Source organism: Labrus mixtus, chromosome 15 (genome assembly GCF_963584025.1).
Source record: "Labrus mixtus chromosome 15, fLabMix1.1, whole genome shotgun sequence".
Taxonomy (NCBI): Eukaryota; Metazoa; Chordata; class Actinopteri; order Labriformes; family Labridae; genus Labrus; species Labrus mixtus.
In genome coordinates this window covers 16,492,698-16,516,077 of record NC_083626.1, presented here as the reverse complement: position 1 = coordinate 16,516,077, position 23,380 = coordinate 16,492,698, and the positions used below count along the sequence as shown (strand labels likewise).

Sequence of the window (23,380 nt, the reverse complement as noted above, 5' to 3'; positions counted from 1 at the left end):
CACTCACACGTAGATACAGATTCATAGGCAAACACTGATCCACATGCAGGGGCAGATACACACACCAACACACCTATGCAGAGGTGGGCCTGTTTTGTCTTGAGAACAGATTGAGATCTGAAGGATCAGATGTATTTGCTTAAGTGGTTCAAGTGACCTAAAAGGACCATGATATGACCAAGCTGGACCAAACCAAACCATTTCACATCCAAAGCTGCAGCTTCATTGTCTCTGTGCCCATTTAACACACACACACACACACACACACACACACACACACACACACACACACACACACACCAATACAGACAATTCCCTATTAACATATAAGGCTCATGTCCAAAAATCTGCAATGCTATGGTTCAGAGGAATCACAGTAAGCAGCCTTTTTATTATTCATTTGTGTTTCACCAGTTATGTATGAATTTGTAAAATATGTATATATATATTTTGTTATGTCTGTACTCCATCAAGTGTGTTCAAACTTGGCTTTTAAAAAATTTTATACTGAAGAAACACAGAACATAAAAAAAGATGCTTCCATGTCTCCAGTCTGGTTTGGTAACAGAGCAAATCAGTTAAGAGAGGGAACTGAACTATGGGCAATAAAAACCAGATGGAGAAACTAGGAGTCTGTGGGCAGTGAGCGGGAGGAAGCGAAGAGTTGGGTCAGCAGTGAGGACTGATGGGTCAGTTGAGTTGGTCTCATCTTGAGAAGACATCATGAAGGGTGGAGAATTTATAGCACCCTAGAAAACAAGAGAGGAATGACAGTTTTAATGAGCACAGCAGGAAACATACAGATACAACTATGAGAAAGAGAAAGGACATTTTAAAGAAACGCTTAAAGTGAATAAAGAAGCCTTTTCTGTGACATTGCTGTTTGTGCAGAATGGGCTCTTGCCAATTGTCTGGCTCTCTGTCCTGCTTTTCCATCATTCCCGGAACAAGGTCTTGACTCCGGCCCACACTGTATCTCCTGCATGGAAACTCTCTTATGAAACATAAATATAAATTATGAAGTCATGTCCATCATTTTTTTCCACACAAATGCAAAAATGGATAAAAACAAGAAGTGACCTTTAGGGAAATTACTCTGTTAGCTTGATAGCTGATAGCTTATTGCCCGTATCACATTTAAATGTACCTGGTCCAACGTTCAAAGTAAAGTGAATGCCACGATGCACCCCCCCCTCCACCCCTCACACCGATCCCCCCACCCTCCCTCCCACACCCACATGAGAGAGCACCACAGCTTGGCTAGCATCCACTCTGTCTTTTTTCTTTTTCTTTTCCAAATGGGGGTGAGAGGCTGTTACCGCGTCAGTCGGCATGGCCCCTTATCGAACCATCAGGCTACCCTCAGATTCTCTTTCCAGATGGAGGTGAGATAGGGCCTCAGAGGCCCGGACCCCCGCAGACACTGAGAGCATGGAGGCCTCCCCTGATCTCCTACCTGATGAAGGTGCTTTAATGTGGGCTCGGGTTTCACTTGTCTCCCCTGCCTGGCTGGGCCTGCACTGGTGTCAGGATGCAGGCGCGTTCAGGGCCTTGGTTCTGATGGGCCGCTGCCACTCCACTTTGGGGTTTAGCTCTAGGTCAGGGTGTTGTTATGGGACAGACTTACCAGGGTCCCTGTGCTATTCTTACAATGGAATATACTGTAGGTGCCATGATGGGAAGTATGCACAGGTACTCGCATGCAGACATGCTAGCCCTCAGTGGAGCTCTCAGTAACATAAGCACAACCACTCACACTGCCTACAGAGAGGCGGAAAGAGAAGAAATCCTGTGATAGAAAAGCTTGGAGGAGTAAATAGGTGAGATTAGCAGAAGGAACTTCCTACTGCGCATTAAGAGAGACGGATCAAGAGAGACAGAGGTGGGAGGAGGAGGAGCATGGCATTTGGGGTTAGAATGGAATCCATGCACCTTTTATTGTTGTTGCGCAAACTTGTATTTAAGACCTGCATGAACATTTTACCTTTTATTAACATAGTTTCACTTTGGCCTGAGGGCTTTTTAAGTGATAAATGAATATTTGAACATGTCCTACCAATTACACGTTTTAAACCTCCCTGTTTGACACTAGAGCCTTTATATTTGTCTGAATGATTTTCAGCATTCATGTGCATGTGCTGCTTTAAATGCAAGCAAATGCACATACATACAGTAAATGTCTTTGAAGATTTGAAACTTGTGTCTGTGTGCAAAATATGTCAAAACATCCCCATCAGGAGTACGTACTGCAGATTCCACCCGTATCGTTTGAACATTGGCACACCTTGGCTGGACTCAGGAAACTCACCTCCATTCCACAGAGAGCCCTCCATCATTCCTCACAGGATTAGAGACAAAAAAAGAGAAAGGAAGGGAAAGGGAGAGGGGTAGAGTTCAAGGGAGGGATTGATCTTTTGCTTTATGTGTACGACAGAGACTTAACAGCAATTTAGCTAGCATAATAAAAGTTTAAAAATTGCTACCAGTGTTCCTTCTGTCTTTCTCCTTTCTCTGTCTCTGTCGGTTGAGGAGGTATATGAAGAGTTGATGCATGCCAGTGAAGCAGAGTTTGAACAAGAGGAAAGCCCGGAAAAGGCCCATGTGAAGCAAAGACTTTGTCTGACTCACTTACAGATGCATGCTGCCTCTCCATGGGAGTTTAATGAGTTTGATACATGAGATTTTCTTCCTTTTTTTCATCAACAGTCAACTCCACCTAGTGGTGATAGGACTAAACAGATTTCTGGCTGCAGGTCAGAACAAACTGTAATGAGGGAAACATTACACCAGGAATTGTTCATCTGCAGAAAGTCTCTTTACCCAGAGATTTCTGGAGAAGGGAGGATAAATACTGAGGTTTTGGATATGAATCCCTCAAAGGCTACAAATGGTGCAGATAATGCTGCCTCTGAGATCTTGCTCAGTTCTTTGGTGGCATAGGCTGTCCGTTGACAGGGAGTAGAGTGTGTTAGTAGGGCTCCTTAGCACCTCTTGGCCTGGCATCTGTGAGACTTGCTCACACTTGCTTTCACCCAGCATGTGTTTGTTCAGATGAAGGAAATTATGTAATTAGCCTTTGAGGGATTGTTTTCTTTCACTCTTTACTCCCCTCTCCCCCTCTCTCTGCCTTTACCCTTCTGTCTGTCTTTCCCTGACTCTTTTTTTTTTTGCACCCTCTCTCTCTACTTTTAGTTCTATGACAGCAGGAGATGGTTGCAATTTAAATTCATGACACACCCTCGCTCACCTCATTCATTAATTGCTAAGACCATCAATAGAAGAAAATGAGCGCTTGTCATCTTAATTGTTGAAGAGCAGCTTTGTGTAACATCAAAGGGGGAGCTTTGGAAGGTGTATGAGGGAGTGGAAATGGAAGCTTTTGGTGTACGGGGGGGGGGGGGTTGTGTGGAGCTGGGTTGTGTGCTGGGAGATGGGTGCAGTGGTACACACGGGCAGGATCGGGGGGGAGGAGGACAAAAACCTGGCATTTTACTCTCTAATTCCAGCCGGCCTGGAGGCCTGGAGCGCTAAGAAGGGCCTCACTGTTGCTCTCTGGATCAGCCAGGTATTGCTTACATAAAAAGCAAGTGAAAACAGCTGTAGGGATAATTAGCTTGATTCTCCATTACATGCCATGAGGGCCAATAACTAAAAAATGGAGTTTTGTTTGGGTTAGAGCTGCAGCCCCAACCAGGAGGAAGTTGTAAAAGTCAGGTAGAGGAAAAAAAAAAGAAAGCGAAAGGGGAAAAGGGAAAAAGTGAGGAAGAAAGAGCGGGCTCTTGAAGCAATTGTTGCAGCGAAGATGTTCTTGCTCCTTTGTATGGCTTAATGTATCTCTTACTTTTTAAAGGTATCCACCATCTATTTTTCAAATGATTGAATAGGGTTGTGCCCGCACTGAACTTTTTTACCCATCAATATGCAATCTGAGTTCTTAGCAAATGGGAATTTCTAACCTGGGAGTAATTCATTTTAAAATTGTATCTATTTTTGATCATATGTTCTGTAAGATGCTACCTTGCTGTGGAGCAACAGAATGGCTGCATGATTTGTTGTTTACTGTCAGTTCGGTTTTAAATCAGCATTTCATCCACTCATTGCATTCAATAATTCAGGCGTGTGATGAGGGAAGTGTTCTGTGTGATATTTATTTTAAAAGACATTTAGTCAAATTTGCTTATCTTTTTTAGAGGTTAAATACACAATTTTTATCAAATACACAATATTTTTCTGTAGTCACATTCTAGGCTTGCACTCACAAAATATCTCAACAAAAACAAATACATATTACTGTTTAGACAAAACAGCCATGTCGCTACTGTCACTTCTCTCTTCCTGCATTTGAACCCAATGTCTGCCCCTTCATACCACAAAATGGCTTGTTTTGCATCTCTCCTCTTGGTGGAGTGTGGTGAGGCCAGGTAAGGTTGGGTCGGTGGGGGTGTGGTGTACCAATCTTTGTACTGGTAATTCAATTTGGTGTGTTTTTCTTTTTTCTGTAGGAGTGAAAAGACACCAACCACAGGGGTAATTCCAAGTGAAAGAGCAGCACTTTACCATTGGTGGTCCAAAAACTCTGCATCCGTTTAACAGGCCGTTTATATTAGTAGCACTTAAAGAAAAGAAGGGCTTCAGCTGCTCACATCCAGACTCTCAGGCTTGACATCCAATCCCTGTGACTTAGACAGAATGACAAAGTCAAAGTTTTGGAAGAAATACAGGTGGACCAACAAAATAGACACCTTACAGGCTCATTAAGATTATCTTTCTACTTTGACCTGATATTTTGTGTACAAAGATTCGTGATGCTTGTCACATATTGAACACGTTACATAACACAAGCCTACCAGGGAGAATAAATGATTTAATTCACCTCAACTAGACCTCTGTTTTTGCAGAGGTCCTTTGCAAATTTTGATAAGTCAATCATTTCCTGTCTCCAGACGCAGGCTCAACTAGTATTAATATGAGAAAGTGCTCACCCTGTCCAGTCCCACCATCAAGCACACTGAGAGTGGAGGAGTGGGGAGGAGAACGGGGGTTACGCAGGGAGTAGCAGATAGGAATGGCTGATTGGAGTTGGAAGGAGATGATGGCTGGGTGCTGCATGAGAGAGGGAAATTATAATTTGAAATTTGATTTTAGGCTTTCATATGGCAGCATGTTTGGATTTAATATGGCAATGAACAATATCTTAATGTGAAAAACACTCAGGAGAAACAGTTATATGTATGCACATACATGCATCTATGTGAATAAGTCCATTAGCAAAGGGGCTTTTTTCCCTGCCAGTGAACCTACTTCAAGTGAAGTGGCTCCACATGATAACAGGAGGGTTGCATCTGGTCTGAAGCTGGAGTTTCAAGTGATCTTGTATGTTTTATTAGTAGTTGTTCCTGTGAAGATTCGGGTTATGATTTAAGTATTACAGTGAAATATATTCCTACATTCCTAACCATACAGTCTTACTACAGCCAAATGGCTGCACATGGTCACTGTCTGTGTGATAAATGAAACCTCCATGTGTGTTTAAGACTTTGTGTCAAATCTCCTTTCTCGTGTGCTGTTGGCTAAAGAAAAATCGTAAGCAGGAATTTTATATTAAACATCATTCCAACACTGGAAAAATGTCAACTAGAATGAGTCATATAAAGGAATTGTCAGCACAACAACAGGGTTTGATTTCAGTTGCTTTCAATCTTGCTGTACATATTTCAACATTTTCTGTTAATCAGTTACAGAACAGTGAAGTGCTATAACTTGTAAAACTGTTCTCTTTTGTGCACTGCAGTATGAATACAGCTGTTTTTTTTGTTTTTTTTTCATTTAGTCTTTAGCAGCTGATGATGCAGAAAATTATGGACAACGACCTTTGGACTGAAAAGGTTTAAAGCAGCCTGTCGGAGCCATTTGAGCGCAATAAATTATCTGGAACGCAGTTGTAGCTTTACTGGCGTACATAATATGCTTTTCTTTGTCACATGTTTCTAAAGCGGCATAATCATGGCCACAAATGCAGGACTTACACTCAGGCACATAAGATTCCATTTGATTTTAACACTCTTGTCACAACATGCTGACATTAAAAAATAATCACAGGCTGATAAGCGTACACACATTCGTGACTGCATAAAGTGACACACACTTCCTCATTAACAACAAGAACACAGGCGTCACACGTGAGTTTGTGTAGTGAATGCGTCTGTTGTGTGGAGGTAGTGAGGTGTTGACAGAGAAGAAAGAGGAGCACTCTTCAAACACATCCACAGGCAGGTCATGCACTCCATTACGCCCTGCCGGGGGCCATATTTGTTGATTCTCTGGCCCCCCAAATCATTTATTAAAGTGCAGACGACGGCGAAGAAACCTGAGAATGGCGTCCTCACACACATGCACAAATTCACACACACAATTGCGTCCATGCGATTTGGATTTGGTCACATGTACACATTCACGCCCTGTGTTGCATAACAAATGATGGCACTGGCACTATAATTGCTGTGCATGTTTATTTACTCATAGCTGTAATGGATGGTCCCTCTCTGTATGGCAGCCAATCAGAGTGAGACAGGAAGAGTGTGAGCAGCTCTGCACAACTGGACAAACCAATTTGACATTCCTCTTTATACACAACACATTCTAAAGTAAGATGCACCCATAAATGAAGTATGTCTAATCCGCTTATGATAAAGTTGTAGCGGGTCAAATCATCTCTCCACAACTTATTCCCCAACTTTACCTGTGATTTACTCTGGTCCCCCAACATACAGTGTTTTTTATTTAAGTTCCTTTACTATGAACCTCTCTGGGTGACTGATGATAACGTCTTCAGTGATTGGTAGTTATTTTGGGGCCTGTTTGCTCAGCCAATGAGGCGCCCCCAGCAAGCTAGACATACATCATTGTTTCCTTTTTTTCCCCCCCTAACCTAACCTGCAGGAGTGAGTAGTTGCTGACTGTTGTGCAGCCTGAATAAAAGACACATTCCGATAGATTTTTTTTTTTCTCTTTATTAATGAGCACTTGATGTTTGGGCTGCTTCCAGCTGCATTTAGGGCATTCTTAAGAAGCTCTGGAGGCTTGCCAGAGAGCTAGAGGAGGAAAATGATCAACCTAAGGCAAAGAAAACTAAATATCTACTCTGGACCTGAGTGTTCTGAGATTTGTCCATTACTAAAAAATTTATTCATATGATGTAACCTTTTATGAGACGACAGAGGAAATTAAAAACAACTTAAGACCCGTGGTTAAATGATGCATCTTCAAATCCCTTTGTGGAGCATTTGTTTTTCATTCTTTGTGGTTGCCATACTGACCTTTTTTTCTCAATGTTTCTCTCCACAGCTGCTTGTGGAGCCAGGTACCAAGATGTTCAACAGCTACGAACTCAAGTGCACACAGTCAAGCAGCCCAAATCTCCCCACCATCTTGGCGATCAGACTATATATAAACTGATATACACATCCTCCAGGACCCAGCATTTCAGTGTAATGTGGTCAAGTATAGCCAGTCACAAATTCTCCATCTTACCAATGAATGTCTCCTTCACTGACAAACACATTGGCTCTCTGAGTACTTAAGCCCATTGTGGGTGAATGTCCCTCAGCAGAGCATCAGTCATCAGTGTGGAGCTTCAAGGTATTGGCAAGCGGTCCACTGCCTTCATTTCCCTGCATGTTTTCAATAGACTGGGAGCTGGATTCATTTACAGTACTGCAGTGCTACAGAGTTCTGGCTCCATATCAAGCGACAATCACTCCACCGCTGTCGACTACCAGTGTGGCTAAGCTGAGCCAGTGGAACTAACCGTAAACCCATGCCAATCCTGGACTGGTTTATGATGGCATGAATGTGTTTACATCTGCAGCTAAACAGTGAACTGCTGTAAATATCACAACATGGACCTCAAAATCTACAATCCACAGAGACCTTCTCAATGTACCGTGCCAAAGGAGACAACCCTGTCTGCTGAAACAAATTACTGCAATGGGACTGCGTCTGAATTGTTTGGACTATTCAGTCAACTGACGGTCTCCCAGTTCCTGCGGAGAGATCAACAAGAAAAGTGAATTTGGGCTTTAAGATGCCCCACAAAAAACAGTTTGAGGCTCAGCTTACATCTTCTCTAAAAAAAAACATCAGGACCTTTATTAAAATGGACGGAAACTCAGCTGACCTCGAAATCAGCCAGCTTACTGTAAGAAAAGTCTGTTTTTACGTTTCTCCTTGTGTTCTTTTAGCCTGCTGTGCATTTGTTTAATGAACCAATATCATGTTCTGTTTGCTTTTCTACTCCGGAACAGTCTCGAGTGCCACTCTTCTTCTTTTTTTTTTTTTTAGCTGTGTGTGACTTCTTATGCTGACGATGATGTATTATATTGTCTATTTATTGTTCCTGTGAATCTGAGTGGCTAATCTGTTTATAATGAAGTGACTTGCATTTTAAAGCACTGTACTGAAGATTGACCTGAGGTGACACTTATAAGGTACAGTATTGTTGTGTTTTCATTGAACAGAAACATTTCAACAATGTTTCCATTTGGCCCTAACCTAACATGTACAGTTTTTGTACAGTGTGTGTGCATGTGTGTGTGTGTGTGTGTGTGTGTGTGTGTGTGTGTGTGTGTGGTTTCATGACACTCTCATGACTGCGGGGTTAACAGCCTTGACTTCTTCCACAGTGTTCTGCAGCAGTCAGCTCGTTTCTGTTTGAATAAAAGTTGTTTTCACAAGAACTGCAACATGTGTTTTATCAAAAAGACAATAATGTGAACATTGACATCGGCGGTGTTATTGGTCAAATTTCTTTATGCAACAATGGGTATTTTCACAAGATTAAAGTTTCACTGCCGCTAATGGCAACTACAACAATAGACTCCTGCACTGCCCAAGAAAAAATTCTCCCCAGTTTTCATGGTCTACCAATTCTCTCTCTCTTTCGCTCATAAACTCAGCCAGATGTTGCCCAGTTTTCTTCCTAAGGGAACGTGGGGGGGATGGAGGATAAGAAGGAGGGAGGGGTAAGGACGAGGGAGGCGTACAGAGGGATCAGAAATGTGGCTGAGCATGTTTTAAGTGCTCTTTGACGTAGTCGCTGCCTCCAGCATCCACCATGGTAACATTAGCTGGGAATGAACCTCTTGCACGATTTGCAGGCACTTCACACTCAATTCCGCCACAGATATTCACAGTCACATGATTAGTCTTACCTTAAAAACTGTAGGGCTAGGAACAGCTGTTTTTATTGATTTTCCTAAAGCCATACCATAATATATTAAAACGAAGCTTCCGGTATACATTTTTTATTTATAAAAAACGAATTTTAGGGTCACCATCCACATGCTGTAGACCATATAAACTGTTAACCATTACATCATTTCTGATGGATACTGATTTTCCCCTTCATTTAAAGATTTAGAGGACTCAAACTCATTTCGAATTATAACACCATTGCAGACCTACAGCCTTAGACTGAGGCTACAATATGATCAACATAATAAAAATGTCTGGATGAATTTATTTCCTCCTTTATTTCTCTTCCCTATGTCACCTGAGGCAACTCTTTATTTAGGCATGCAGCCAGACCTCCAGGTGACTGCCCCATTCAATTAATTTAAGCATTGTTTTACTTTCTTTACTGAATGTTGTTCTTTCTCTATTTCCTCAATCCACATGAAATTCTGTCTAGGGCAATAGAAAGTAACACAGCTTTCACCTTTGAATGCCTTCGGTTTGTACAGACTGAGAAATGTACAGTGACACATGTGAAACCATTACACACTTGGCACTCTGACACTCATCTTTAAAAATTATTGAACTGAGCGGGCGGACTCCTCCAGTATGTTTTGAGATAATGTACCATAAAACAATAATTACCGTAATGACTGTAATACTCAAAGGTCTTCAGGTGATGAGAGAAGTCTGTGCTCACGGTATGGACCTGCTTGTCTTGATTTTTTGAGCGGTAACTCGATCTGCTGCGAGTGAAAATCCTAACTCTGCTCTGGTATGAATAGGGTAATAGCCTCGGGTGCTTTATAAGTTTATTTTAGGTAATAGAGACGCTTGTTTTGTTACAGCCTGTTCCGCACTTCCCTCCCTTTCACAATTTTACCTACACTCAAATTCCTTGCCTCTTCGAAGTTGGTGAATTGAGGAGAAAAAGGGGGATTTGAGGAGAAATGTAAGGCGCATGCGCCAACTCAAGGGTTAGCGCTGCGCATCCATGCTACAGTTTATTAGTTTGTGCGAGGAGGCGAGTGAAGCAGGTGAGAGAGAGAGAGAAAAGAAGAGAGGGAGGGAGAATCTGCGATACTTTTCTTCACTTCAGCACACAGAGACACACACACGCGGTGTGGGAGGACGACAGGATCGGAGCCTGGGCAAAGCCGCTGTTGTTCGCACGCTGTGCTCTTTTCCTCCCCCTGGCACCGCGCGCGCTCGCCAAGCCGCACTGTTTGGAGATAGTCCGCGCGGAAAGTTTTTTTTGGGGGGAGCGTACTGTCTGGAGCCGATTAAATGTGGCATCTGTTTTTTCTTCTTTTGCGAGGCGGATGACTTATTGTTTTTGCATGTGAGGACTTTAAAGTCGAGCAGAGGAATTGTCAAAGTCGTTTTTGCACAGAATGGAAGGTAAATTGACGAGTCGTTTGTGGCGAGGATCACCGTGTGGAGCTTTCCGCAGGTAAAACGCGCAATGACCTGAGCGTGTTAGTGGCTGGATTTAGGCTAATGTTCAGAGCACGATTTCCCATGTTTTCGGTTTGACACAGTCTATCTATATTTTGGAACAATTTAATTTGGATAGGGACTATAAAGTAGGCCGCTTTGAATTTGAAGTGAATCAACATCTGACGTTTCCGCCGCTGCCTCTTTGGCTTGCCGTAGATAGTTTTATTTGTTAAAGTTCACCGTAAAGTCACGCACTGATTCATTTCGGGGACTGATCATTTTCTTGCACAGCTTTTGGACATTTTTTAACATCCCACTGCTTCTTACAAGCCCTCTGAAGTGTTTGTGCGCACGGAGCGCAGTAACTGATAGTTCACCAAACATCAAACCTGAAGAACTTTCAGCTTTAAAGTTCTCACCCCAAACCAAGAACTTGCCCAGAAAAATCCGGATAAATCGACTAAACTTGTCTGCACTGCAGCGGAAAGGGAAATATTAATTCCACCTGGCCTGCACTGGGATTATTGGTCTGATATCGTCTGCAGAAAGTGGATTACAACCTCTGACGGGCTGTGCTCCCTGGTGAGTAGCTTGCAGCTCTGCTGCCTCTTTCACTTTTCCATCCATGCACTTTACTTTAAAGGGTGGAAAAAGCTCCTTTCAGTGGGATGTTGACTGATACAGGTTCATGATGTGAACAAAAGTTTTGACAGATGTGATGTGTGAAATATGCTTCCTCAACTTCCTGTGACCCACATTTTCCCATCTGCTGAAATAATTAATATAACGAAAATATAAATATTGACGCTTTGATACACATAAATGAGAAAAACATGCTCTGCTTTTCCGTTCCATTGTTTATGGTCCCAATTTATGTCAGGCAGTGTCCTTTGTGTTGGTTCTCCTCATTAAATCCTTGTACCTGGCTCCCTCTCCTGGTTTTTGAAACAACAGGGCAGGCAGATTATTGAGAGACCCCTCACCCTGCGCTATTTAATGCTGATACAATTTCAACAATAAGTCCGTTAATATCGATGCCATTTAGTACAAGAAATAGCACTGAGCTTTAGAACTCAATCTATTTAGTTTTTTAAAGATGGGCCTACAACCTTCCAACCCCAAACATTTATAACTACTTAAAAAAGTGGAATCCATTGCAAGACACCAAACAAGGAATGTCAGACTGTAACTACACTGTAGATATGTTCACCAAATTTTGCCAAGTCATGTATTCAAAAAAATAAAAGGTCATAATTTCACACTTATTTTAGCCCAATGCCTTGCTCTTCTGGTGTTTACAATCTTGTTTTGTTTAAATAGTTAAATGCTAATTTATTTAATTTCAATAATATTTCAGATAGTTGGCGAGATTACATCAAGAATTAAACAAAGTAGGAAAAGGACAAGTTTGAACACACATTTCAACAGTTTAAATAGGCTACAGTTTTCTCTAAAAAAAAACTACCAATTAATGTGTCATGTTTAATTGGAACAGATTTGTGCTCATATGACCCTTAAAAGGCCTCCTACTATATATGATCAATTTCAACAGTTTGAGATGTTTCATCATCTTTGCGGAAGTTTCTCTTACTGGAATTCTCGCAGTTTTTCTACCTACAAAAAAATCATCCAGGTTATTGTCAATCTTTTAATTCAGACGAATGTCTCTCGGGTGGTACCAGGGGTCACAGAGCGCAGGATTTATGCAGCTATGAGACCAAGTGCAGAAATGTATCAAATAAAAAAAGAAATGAGAGAGAAACAAATACAGTTAAAAGTATTGTTTAATAGATACAGTCAATGAAATTGACCGTGTTGAGACTTATTAAAAACATTCAAATTAAAAACGTTGAAAAGCCTCCAGCTCTTGAAACGAATAATTGCCGTTCTGTGTTCTGATTGGCTGAGACTGAGTAGTGGAATGTCAGATAATTGCGCGCACCTGTGGTATAATTAAAGTAAATTTAACTATCCAGAGAAAAGAAAACTGTCACTGCCGCTGTTGAATTACTCCCAATGAAATGTTCTATCTGGTGCAAAAAATAATATTTATTTGTAGAGCACAATTGTCCATAAATTAAAGTGTAATATTAAATCGTTTTGCTGGCAAATGTGACAGCATCAATTAGTCAGTTTAAAATCGGCGTCAAGCCGCCGCCCTCTGTGGATTTATAATTTAATTTATGTGAAAGAACTGAGAGAGGAGAGGAAAAGCCTTCAACACAACTCTTGTTAAAAAAAAAAAAAAAAGAAACATAATGAAGTACATGCTCGTGCGTGTGTGTGTGTGTGTGTGTGTGTGTGTGTGTGTGTGTGTGTGTGTGTGTGTGTGCTGGCTGAGTGATGGTGAACTTGGCTCTGTCTCTAATGAGTATTAGGCAAGCCCAGGTCTGCACGACTCAAACCTGGAAAATAACACAGCGTGACAAATTAGAGCTGCCCTCAGTCCCAACATCCACACACAGCTGGCACACCGCGTCTTAGATTTAAAAGGTATTTATTTTACTCATTTTAGCTCAACAAAGGAGCCAAACTGTATTACTGAAGCCACGCATTTGTCTGCAGATAATAATTAATTGTTTTTTTACTTTCGGTTCCTTGTGTTTTTAGGCAAAAGGAGTTATAGTGTAACCAGGCCCAAGACTGTCATCCGCTGACGTGGCTGCTTTCAGTCCGAATCACAATATTTAAAAAAATTATGACAAATTATACATGTCATTATCGGCGTAAAACCATGTATATTGCGTTGTCTTCATGCATTACAAAAGGTTCTTAAAAAAATTAAAATTCATAATTTTCAATTTCAAACATTGTTTATATTTTAATTTTATGTCCTTTTACTTCTAATAAACACACTTTTTAACAATTTTTACTGCAATGTTAATTTTCCCAAGGGAGTTTATTTTTAATAAAATTAGAATGGGAAACAAATAAAAAATCTAATTAGGCCTGCCTTGGATGGACAAGTGTGAAATGAAAACCTTAAAAATAATTTTATTTTATGCCCCCACCCACCTAGACAATTTGGTTTTGATTTTCATGAACAGTGAATCTGTAGGTTAAGAATAAGTAAGAAAGTAAGACACACACTGCCCAAGGCATGCCTGTCAGTGTGTCTTGTCCTTTGTGTGTCTCTTTCTCTGAATAAAGTGGACTGTCAGGAATGTGTCTAGATGGGGTTTCATGGTCATTGTGTCTTCTCTGGCTGCACGTCTATCAGTCTGCTGTGATTCACACTCAGACCTGCTGCCAAGTCACCGCTCTGCTCTACACTGCAAGCACTGATGGCCTCAGGGCTCCCATCACACACAAGAACAGCGCTCTGTGCATGTAAAAACAGAGTGCAGAAATGCAGACATATTTTTTTCTGATTTCCTTTCATACATTTGAAAATCACTGACATCTGTCTGTCATTTTCTGTATTGAGTACAATTAACTGTGTGCAAGACAAACATCTAATCATGCAGACTGACATTCATTTTACCCTCTGTCCTCCTTCAGATCTACGGCAGTATGAACCTTGGACTGGGCTGTGTGCGTCGACCGGTTAGCTGGCCCTTTGGCAGCGTGTTGGACTCCAGAAATTGTGTATTTGCGCTCACACTACTCACGCTCCTGATGCAGGTGGTGGTGGAGGCCAACTCATGGTGGTATGCATACATTTTCTCTTCACTTGTAAACCATTTCTTTTTGTGTGGTAGTATTTGTGTATACTTGTGCCAGTGGAAATTGTCAGCTTTAAAAGGGAATTTCTTGCTTGTAACTTTCACAACTGAGTCTCATTTGGAATATTGTACATATAGAATATATCATTAAAAGCCAGAATTTTAGAATACAGTTGATTTTTTTAATGTAAAAAATGTCTGTTGTAATGATCTTTTTAGTTTCAGGGTCAATTTCAAACTTTTTTAGTGTGTGTTTGCAACAGCCACATTAGCACCACATACACAGTAAGACAACAGGCTGACTGTAGCACATACACTTCCCAGGAAGACCTTATTTTCATAATTCACATATTGCCAAACCAAAATCATGAATATCATAGAAAACATAGAATGCAGAGGTTTGAACCTATGTTTTAAAATATCTGCAAACACAAACACTGTGTGTGACTCAATGTAAGTGTTTACAGTGTGTGTGTGTGTGTGTGTGTGTGTGTGTGTGTGTGTGTGTGTGTGTGTGTGTGTGTGTTAGTGTGCATAGACACACATCCCGCATGCTATTTTAAAAGGTCTATATTTGCTGCCTTTAAACACACGGAGTACTTCTGATAGGGGAAAATACTGTTTACCAGTCATTATAGAAGCATTACTTAAAGCAAATCACAACTCCTTCCTTCATGTTTGTGTTTGTGTCTAATTTTGCACAAGTATAATTGTGTGTCTAAGAACATGGAGCATATACAGGCAGCTCATGCTTTCTCTGTAAGAAATTGTATTTACTTGAAATGAGCAGATGAAAGCAGTGCTGACATCATGCGGCGGTGGTCTTATTTATATGAAAATAATAATTTATACAATTAAATTGAAGAGGATTTATACAGATAAACATGTTTAAATGGGCTTAGCTTAGTGGGCGACTACATTAAAGTTCAAATAAAGTGTTGGATTACCAACCCCAGCTCAGGACTCGTACATTACCGCAGACCCTTTGGAAAGTTTGGAGCCCAAACTGTGTGTGTCTTTCAGTTTCCTCTCTGAGAGGACACACAGGTGTGAATGATTTAGAGAGTCGGAGCAGCAGGCCGGCTGACTGTATGTGTGCGTCTGAAAGTGTGTTGGAGCGCACTGAATATGTGTATGTCCACTTTTTTCTTCTTCTGTGTACTTCTATGTTTATGTTGTATGTGTTCTGTGTATGTTCCCTGGCTGCTGAGTTTCCCCAGTCGATCAGGTTTCACTGGAGGCTAATTGTCTTTCTCTTTGGGCTCAGAGATGGGCTGCTCTAATTGTCCTGTGGCTGGGAACCAGATGCTCATAGAGCGCTTCAATCCCTCGCTTTCTTCTATGTTTTCCTGTCCGTTACTCTTCTCTAACAAAAAATTTAAAAGAGCCGTTATTGTAGATTAAATTATCATAATGTTCCCAATGTAGTCAAAAAAAACATACAATTTATAAGTGCAGACTTTTCCACTAAAGGTGCATAAAATTGAGTTTGCGAGAGATCACGAAATGTACTTCAGCAGCTTCAAAATAAAATAAATAATAATAAATGTATTCAGTCAGCCATATGTTGTTCTAAAGGGATCAGAAAATAAATCTAAAGGGTTCTTTTAGATTATAGCACACTAAAATGAAGCAGAAAAAACTCCTCTGCTGCATAAAATGATGATTTTCAGTTTCCTTTTCTCTTTGCTTTGCTCATTACATAGCATATATTTTTTTTCATACTTAAAAGGGGAATATCACATGAATCATTCTTTGGTTTGTGAAAATTATGCAACCTGAAATGAAGAGTCACAAGCAAAAAAAAAAAAAAAAACGGCTGCCACTGAATACAAATGTGTGTCAAATTTTCTCTCTAACAACTTTACTTTATGCACTCTTTATTCTCTACTCCACTTCAAATGTCCGCCATTTTCGCCTGTTTTCTCTCTCTGACTCCTCTTTTTTATTTTATTTATGCTTCTATTTCATGTAAGTTCTTTCCCAGATATAGAATATGGCTGCAACAGCATGCTACAGTTCTCTCAATAATTAATGTCCCCTCATTTCTTTGATAAACGTAAACTCACCCAAAGGGGAGAGAAAGTATTGAACTGAAATCTGCTGTTTACTGTAAATCTGTCCTGAATACATTACATACATTTTCCTCATAATGGCAAATGAGTAAAAACAACTGAATTATTATGTCTTCTTCTCTCATCCAGGTCTTTGGCCATGAATCCTTTACTGATCCCAGAGGCCTACATCATCGGTGCCCAGCCTCTGTGCAGCCAGCTGGTGGGCCTGTCTCAGGGCCAAAAGAAGCTGTGCCAGCTCTACCAAGACCACATGCAGTACATTGGTGAGGGTGCCAAGACCGGCATCAGAGAGTGCCAGTACCAGTTCAGACATCGGCGCTGGAACTGCAGCACGGTGGACAACTCCTCTGTGTTTGGACGGGTCATGCAAATAGGTGAGAAATGGGCAACTGATGCATAAAATGACCTACATTTAGTTTTTTACTTTCTTGATTCTCCCTCTCTGATGCACTGACCCTTATTGTGTGTTTTTGAAGGAGTGTGTGTGTGTGTGTGTGTGTGTGTGTGAAATGTATAGAGCTGCTGATTCTCAGCAGCTGTGTGGAGGGAATAGTTGGTGGGTGAGGTTGCTGGATAAATCACATGTGGCTTTGGCCTGCTCAACCAGCTCCCAACATGCAGCAGGAGGGAGGCAGATAGTCTGCCTTTCCCCCGATGAATGGGAGACAACCTAATCTCCCTGAACACACAAACCTACATACACACACACACACACACACACACAGATGAACAAACTGGAGTTGGACTGTAGCTGCTCTATATTTAAAAGTAATGGGAACGCAGTGAGCGTATGCACCAATATATCACCTTGTCAGTGATTACACTGTCTGTGTATGCAATTGTGTGAGTTCACAAAGAGCTTAAATCTCTTATAGGAAGTTCAAGAGCTTTACAATCCCCTCTTAAAAGCAAAAGCCTCTTTTGGGCCCATTCATCTGACATGATATTTAGTTTTTTTGGATGTGACTCCTTCCGTCAGGGGCCAATGTAAAGGTGGTTTACCCTGCATTGATCATTACTTTCTAGGTGAATTACAAAGAATCTATAGACTGTTGCGATTACAGCAGAGTAAAAAACAGATTTGCTTCATAGTGACAAACTTTGAATTGCCTCTTTAATTCTCAAAAGCACTCTCAATAGGTGTTCTAATGAGAATTTTGGTTTGCTGAAAATCGTCACGGTAAAAGAAACGGGCATGACAAAAACAGTGAGAAAATATTACAAGACACAAATAGTGAAACTTGCATGATGCAGCATGCGAAACAGTGCCATGCTTAGAAGCTGGAGATACCCAAAACATATTACTAACATGTGCTGGTGAAGCAGGTTTGAATCCCTGCTAGCCTAAACGAGTACAGAACCATAGAGATTATGTTTAGTGGTGTTTTAAGGATGTGGGCTGATGAGTAACTCTAGAGTCAGTTGTAATGACCAAACTATTCCAAAATGTGAAAGCTTATATTAGCTGACACAAAGTTGCTTTCTATGCATAAATTCCAGAAACACAGGCTGCACCTCTGCTTTCTTTAAAGTTGTTGTGTTGAACATGTATTTATTTGATTTGTGATTTGTTTTAAAATCTTTTATTTTAAACTGAAGTTTCGAAAACGTATTTTTGGACAGATATAATCAGTGTCACTTTGATTAAGGGACATAATATGCATTTTTAATCAATAAGTATACAGTCTGGAAATTAAAAAGTATGACCTTTATTAATAAAGAATAACGAAAAACTGATATTTTGCTATTTTATTTTCAGAGAACTGTAATAATAGAATCATATGAATTAATTGACTCCCAATCTTATGTCTTCAAAAAATTAGTAAATCTTTTTTTTTTTTTAACATCATGATACAGTCTGACAGTATGATTGTCGATGATTCTTTGCAGTGAACTCAGTAGAAAAAAACTTTCAGTGCACTCAGCAATAATTTGCATTTCTAGAAATACTGTTCCTATATCCCTGGGTACTACTGTCATTTTTTCCACAAAGTAATTTTTGTTTTTGGTGGAGGGTAGGTCAGCTGAAAACTGATCCAACAGAGGTGTAAAGATAAGGAAGTATAGGATACTGCCTTCAGAAAGAGAGGGTTTTTATGTCATGCTCCAAGCAACTGAAGTCATTTTTCGGTGAATGGACCCTAAGTATACGTTACTAAGTAGCCTACTGTGTATTACATTTTGTGATAACACATGCGTTACTTTGTCTTCACACTTTTCCTGTTGCCTGTGTCTCTGGCGCTGCTGATTCCCCCTCCACAGATCAGTCTTCATAGAATCCTCATCAGCCTCTGTTCTCCCATTCCTCTTCTCCCCTCCCCAACATCTCTCCTCTCTCAGCCAACTCTGGGCCAAATAAACATGTCCTCCCCTCTATAGCTGTCTATCTGAAAGTCTGTCCGACTGTCCGTCTTCCTGCTAGGCTAGACTGCTTGTGATTTAAAACTGAGCTCTGGGAGGTTCTGCTGTGGTTTAGGTCAGACTGTCTCTCCTGCCTAACTTGGCGAGCTCGGGGGATGGGGAACAGGAGAAGGGAGGCAGCAGTGTGACAGGTTGTCTGTCTACAGGTCCACTATTAGACCAATATCCTCAGGCAGGATTAAAAATGTTACTAGTCTCATAAATCCCACTCTCTCCCTCTCTCTGATCACCTCTGCTCCTGCTCGAGTTTCCCACCTGAATACCTTTCTGACCTTCCAGACGGTTTCTTTAACTTCTTTTTTTTCTTCTCCATCATTGCCTTTCACTGTTTTTTGTGCTACCAAGGGCATGCTTATGTCTCACTTTTCCATTTTCCTCCCTCTTTTCTTTAATGCCTTTTTCTTGACTTATCTCTTCAGTCGTCTTTTATTTGTCCTCCCTCATCTCCGATTCTCTGTCTGTCTGTTATTGTCATTACAGCTCTCTAAACGTTTGACCCAGCATGTATATGAGATGTGCATTCTTTAGTTAGGACAGCTGTTTCTTCTTTAGTTATCTGCTCTTCTAGTCTGTGGCTAAGTATGGTGGTAGGAATGGATCCAGAATTTAATGATGGCAGAAAACTGCAAACTTGTATTTTTTATTTTTTTTATATTTAATATGGCCCCAAACCTCTTGTCTCTGTAGAGGAAACATTGAGGGTTGAAACAGTGGGAGTTAATGAGCAATGGCTCCAGAATCACTCAGTCATGACGGATGAAGCAAAAGAGCTGTTGTCACTTTCAATTTGGGTGAAATTAAAGCTCGCTTGTTAAGAAGGCTATCTGTCACTGGAGGGCGCTGTCTTCTCTCTGGCTGAAGCCCAATAACAGCAAACCAGATTCCACCGCTCAACGTGTTGGTTGATGAGGAGTCTGAAGCACTTGGCTGGACTGCTCTGTAATCTTACATGTATGGTTTGTGCTGTCATATGACATCATATCTCATAACAGTATACAGATATTTGAAGCTAAATGACAGTGACATAAAGTCAGTATAAAATAAAATCACATACAGTATAATGTACAAGAGTGGAAGCAGTGCATTTTAAAATTTTTCATTTACTGATTCTTGATGTTCCTGTTTGTGTCTGCAGGCAGTCGAGAAACGGCGTTCACTTATGCCATCAGCGCAGCAGGGGTTGTAAACGCGGTGAGCCGTGCTTGCAGAGAGGGGGAGCTCTCCAGCTGTGGGTGCAGCCGTGCAGCTCGCCCAAAAGACCTGCCGAGAGATTGGCTGTGGGGCGGCTGCGGAGACAACCTCAACTACGGCTACAGGTTCTCCAAGGAGTTTGTTGACGCACGGGAGAGGGAGAAGAGCTATCCAAAGGGCTCGTACGAGAGCGCAAGGCTGCTGATGAATCTTCACAATAACGAGGCAGGAAGGAGGGTAAGACACAGGTTCTTATGTGCTCTCACATAAAAAACACAGATATAATTTAGGATGTTATCACATAAGAAGCAAGCAGAGAATTACAAACTGCAGCCCCCTAGAATGAGACTAACCCATGATTAAAAAATAGCAAGAAGCATTGGATGTGAGATAATCCAGGTCAAACAGACAGGTCTTTGCTGATCATGTGTGTAACAGCTCTGGGTGCTCCTCCCTCACAAGGCTTTGATCTGGAGGGAGATGGAGTCATTGGAGGCAGATCTGGGCTTTTTTTTCCTCTCTCCAAACATCTTGAAACAACCTCAAAAGAAAATATGTAATGCCAGATATCTGTTGCCATGATGTTCCCTTTCAACTAGGACAAATGAGTGGACAAGATTTTATTCAATGCACCACTGGAGATATGGACAGGATCATTCAGCTCTTCATGGCAAGGCTTTGCCTTGAGATCATTAACAGCACAATGTGCAACTACTTATTTAGACATGTCGTGTTAGGTACATTAAGCATGCATCACCTGGACATTTTTCTGCAGTTTTCCTGAAAATATAAGCTCCTGAAGTTTTTTATGTAGATTCTTAACAGTTATTTTCACTTCTGTTCAGACTGTGTCCGACCTTGCCCACGTGTCCTGCAAGTGCCACGGGGTGTCAGGCTCCTGTAGCTTGAAGACCTGTTGGCTACAGCTGGCAGACTTCCGCAAAGTGGGTGAAACGTTGAAGGAAAAGTACGACAGCGCTGCCGCCATGAAGCTCAACACACGTGGGAAGATGGTGCAGATGCACAGCAAGTTCAACGCCCCCACCAGCCACGACCTGGTGTACATCGAGTCCAGTCCAGACTACTGCCTGAAGAACCAAAGCACGGGCTCCCTGGGCACTGTGGGACGCCTTTGCAACAAGACCTCGGAGGGTATGGATGGGTGCGAGCTGATGTGCTGCGGCCGCGGCTACGACCAGTACAAGGCCCAGATAGTGGAGCGCTGCCATTGCAAGTTCCACTGGTGCTGCTACGTCAAGTGCAAACGCTGCACCAAAATCGTAGACCAATTCGTTTGCAAGTGAGGAGAGGAGTGTTGCCTGTGTGTGTTTGTTTGCAGATGATGGGCATACATCTGTGTGTATCCACGAGCAGCGGAGAAAAAGGAGTTGAAAACAGAGAGAATGGAAGAAAGAAACTATATAAATTATATTTATAGAGTTAAAACAATTATGCCATTGCAAAAAGACTCTTTTTCTTTAAAAAAATGTTTGTGTGTTCAGAAACTGAGAGTATCGTGAAATATTTATTTTGAGATTGTTATGTTCTATTTTGGCCCAAACATCACCAGCCAATTTTAACCCCCCCCCTTCAAGTGCCTTAAACGGGCTGGAAATCGTCCCTCATCCTCCACCCTTTTTTAACTCCAAAAAAATACCAATTTTCTTGTCAAATGGGTCATACTGATTGCGAAATTGGACTGTGCGCCCCATTTTGTTTGATTATGTGGCAAAGTTGACCAAGAGGTCTTGGATTGTTGTCTGAGAATGACTGTGTTGAGAGGCCTGTGTACTGTGGTGTATGAATGTTTTTTTACAAAGGCCCGCTCCCAAACCAGCCCTGACATCCTCACTGAACTCTGCTTGTCCCCACACCGCACGTAGAAAAAAGGACAACTGTTCTATGGTACGAGTCCTTGGAGTACAATGGGTACAATATACTGGCTGTTTTGGGGTTTGGAGCATTTATTAAGCTGTCCCAGAAGCCTTAGAGTCCCCCAGGTGCTGCAACAAGCCCTCAACCATTATGCACTTTGATACAGAGGCTTAAACCTGTCTGTATGTGTCTGTTCAGCTGTTTTTTTTACTACAGTTCATCAGATACTATATCTTAACTATAGCCTAAATTCTTTCAATTTTTTTATTCAGATTATCCATTTTAACTTTATTTTACAATACATAACATGGTTTGAATATATGGGCAATGTTGTGGTTACCGTGGTGAATATTTCATGTTCCGTGTATATACTATGTCTATCAACCAATCAGTAAACTGTATTTAGTTTCTTATACAGATCTTTAACAGAATGGCATCATCTCTACCATAGATCCATATTTAGTCGGATATCTCAAAGTTTTCAAATCACTTTTTTAAAAATGGTGTTCTCACTCATGCGGCTCTTCACGGTTTTTCTAAAGGGAAATGCACCTTATTGTTTGGAAACACAGGTTCCTTCTTCTCACTCTTGTTCATCTTTACTGTTACACACATGTATTCTTATATATAAAAGTATCACAGATATTCAGATTTGATCATCATCACAGATTTCCAGTACCACTCAGTTGACTGCTCACTATCCCTGTGATTAATAGACAGACTATTCCTACCAATCCATATATGTATATTTATAAGCTTCTCAATGAACTTTGAGCTTTGTTAATGTGTTATAGCGGATATTTTGTTACTTTTTACAAACTGGCTCAGTGCTCTACTTTGTTTCAATAAATATCAATTGTAAAACCAGCAGAGAAGTATTTACTCACTGTATTCATTATTATTAAGTTTTCCTTTCAAGCCATGTTTGTTCTCAATCTCTTGACTTATACTTTTTACTTTCTACATGATGTATTTTCCTTTTGTAGATATTTGACCACTCTTTCCTCTACTATGATCTAACTTTACATTTTCTTTTAAAACTTTCACTATTTTCAAGTTTTTCCGAACCAGTTCCATTCTTTCACTCTGTTTCCTCACCCTTGGGCAGATTCAGTGACAGACAGTCAAATCCACATTGGATGACAGCTGTTTTAGGCGTGTAGTGAACAAAGACGAGTGGAGCTTGCTTGAGAGTTTTGGACGATGGCCTGAAGATTGGATGTCTCTCGGGGGAGCAGTTGAGGTCGTATCATAAGCGCAACAATCCAGAGACAGTGGATCAGTTAATGGAATGATTAATCATACTGTGTCAGGAGGAAAGGAAGAGGGGGGATTTTCAATATGGTGGGGAGTGGGTTTTGTCTGGAAGTCGACTGGGCCTTGTCAGAAAACTGCTGGAGCTGGAGAGGAGATTCAGAGAACAGCAGAGAAGATTGGGTAATGGGAGATCAGGGATTACATGAGGGCTGGATGAGAGGG

General features: G+C 41.1%; 2 protein-coding genes and 1 long non-coding RNA gene across 6 annotated transcripts in view; 2 read left to right on the top strand and 1 right to left on the bottom strand.

The window, feature by feature from the left end:
• The window catches only part of LOC132989273 (ERC protein 2-like), a 145,570-nt gene extending 136,835 nt beyond the window's left edge, over nt 1-8,735 (top strand). For both annotated transcript variants that reach the window (XM_061056791.1, XM_061056790.1), the window contains one exon: nt 7,345-8,735. The gene's annotated coding sequence lies outside the window, so the exon portion shown is untranslated. The remainder of the gene's footprint in view (nt 1-7,344) is intronic.
• On the bottom strand, nt 1,311-10,151 carry LOC132989276 (uncharacterized). Of its 2 annotated transcripts, none has more exons than XR_009675901.1 (3): nt 9,877-10,151; nt 4,983-5,103; nt 1,311-4,679 (listed from the first exon to the last, which is right to left on the bottom strand). It is a non-coding gene; the product is annotated as an uncharacterized LOC132989276 (long non-coding RNA). The 2 variants fall into 2 exon arrangements; XR_009675902.1 differs by having other exon boundaries at nt 1,311-4,673.
• An 82-nt stretch (nt 10,152-10,233) lies between these two features.
• On the top strand, nt 10,234-22,768 carry wnt5a (wingless-type MMTV integration site family, member 5a). Of its 2 annotated transcripts, none has more exons than XM_061056792.1 (5): nt 10,234-11,253; nt 14,173-14,321; nt 16,541-16,788; nt 19,971-20,263; nt 20,872-22,768. In XM_061056792.1, the coding sequence occupies exons 2-5, from the start codon at nt 14,185-14,187 to the stop codon at nt 21,328-21,330; spliced, it is 1,137 nt and encodes a 378-aa protein (XP_060912775.1). In that variant the 5' UTR covers nt 10,234-11,253; nt 14,173-14,184; the 3' UTR covers nt 21,331-22,768. The 2 variants fall into 2 exon arrangements, with proteins under 2 accessions (XP_060912775.1, XP_060912776.1); XM_061056793.1 differs by lacking the exon at nt 10,234-11,253 and adding an exon at nt 12,981-13,164.
• Nucleotides 22,769-23,380: the final 612 nt, after the last annotated feature.

What these genes read in the sequence shown, in the direction of transcription:
- wnt5a (XM_061056792.1), top strand. Translation starts at nt 14,185, where the DNA reads ATGAACCTTGGACTGGGCTGTGTGCGTCGACCGGTTAGCTGGCCCTTT. An exon ending in TGGACGGGTCATGCAAATAG is followed by an intron (nt 16,789 to 19,970) that starts GTGAGAAATGGG and finishes TTGTGTCTGCAG; the next exon opens with GCAGTCGAGAAACGGCGTTC. An exon ending in ATAACGAGGCAGGAAGGAGG is followed by an intron (nt 20,264 to 20,871) that starts GTAAGACACAGG and finishes ACTTCTGTTCAG; the next exon opens with ACTGTGTCCGACCTTGCCCA.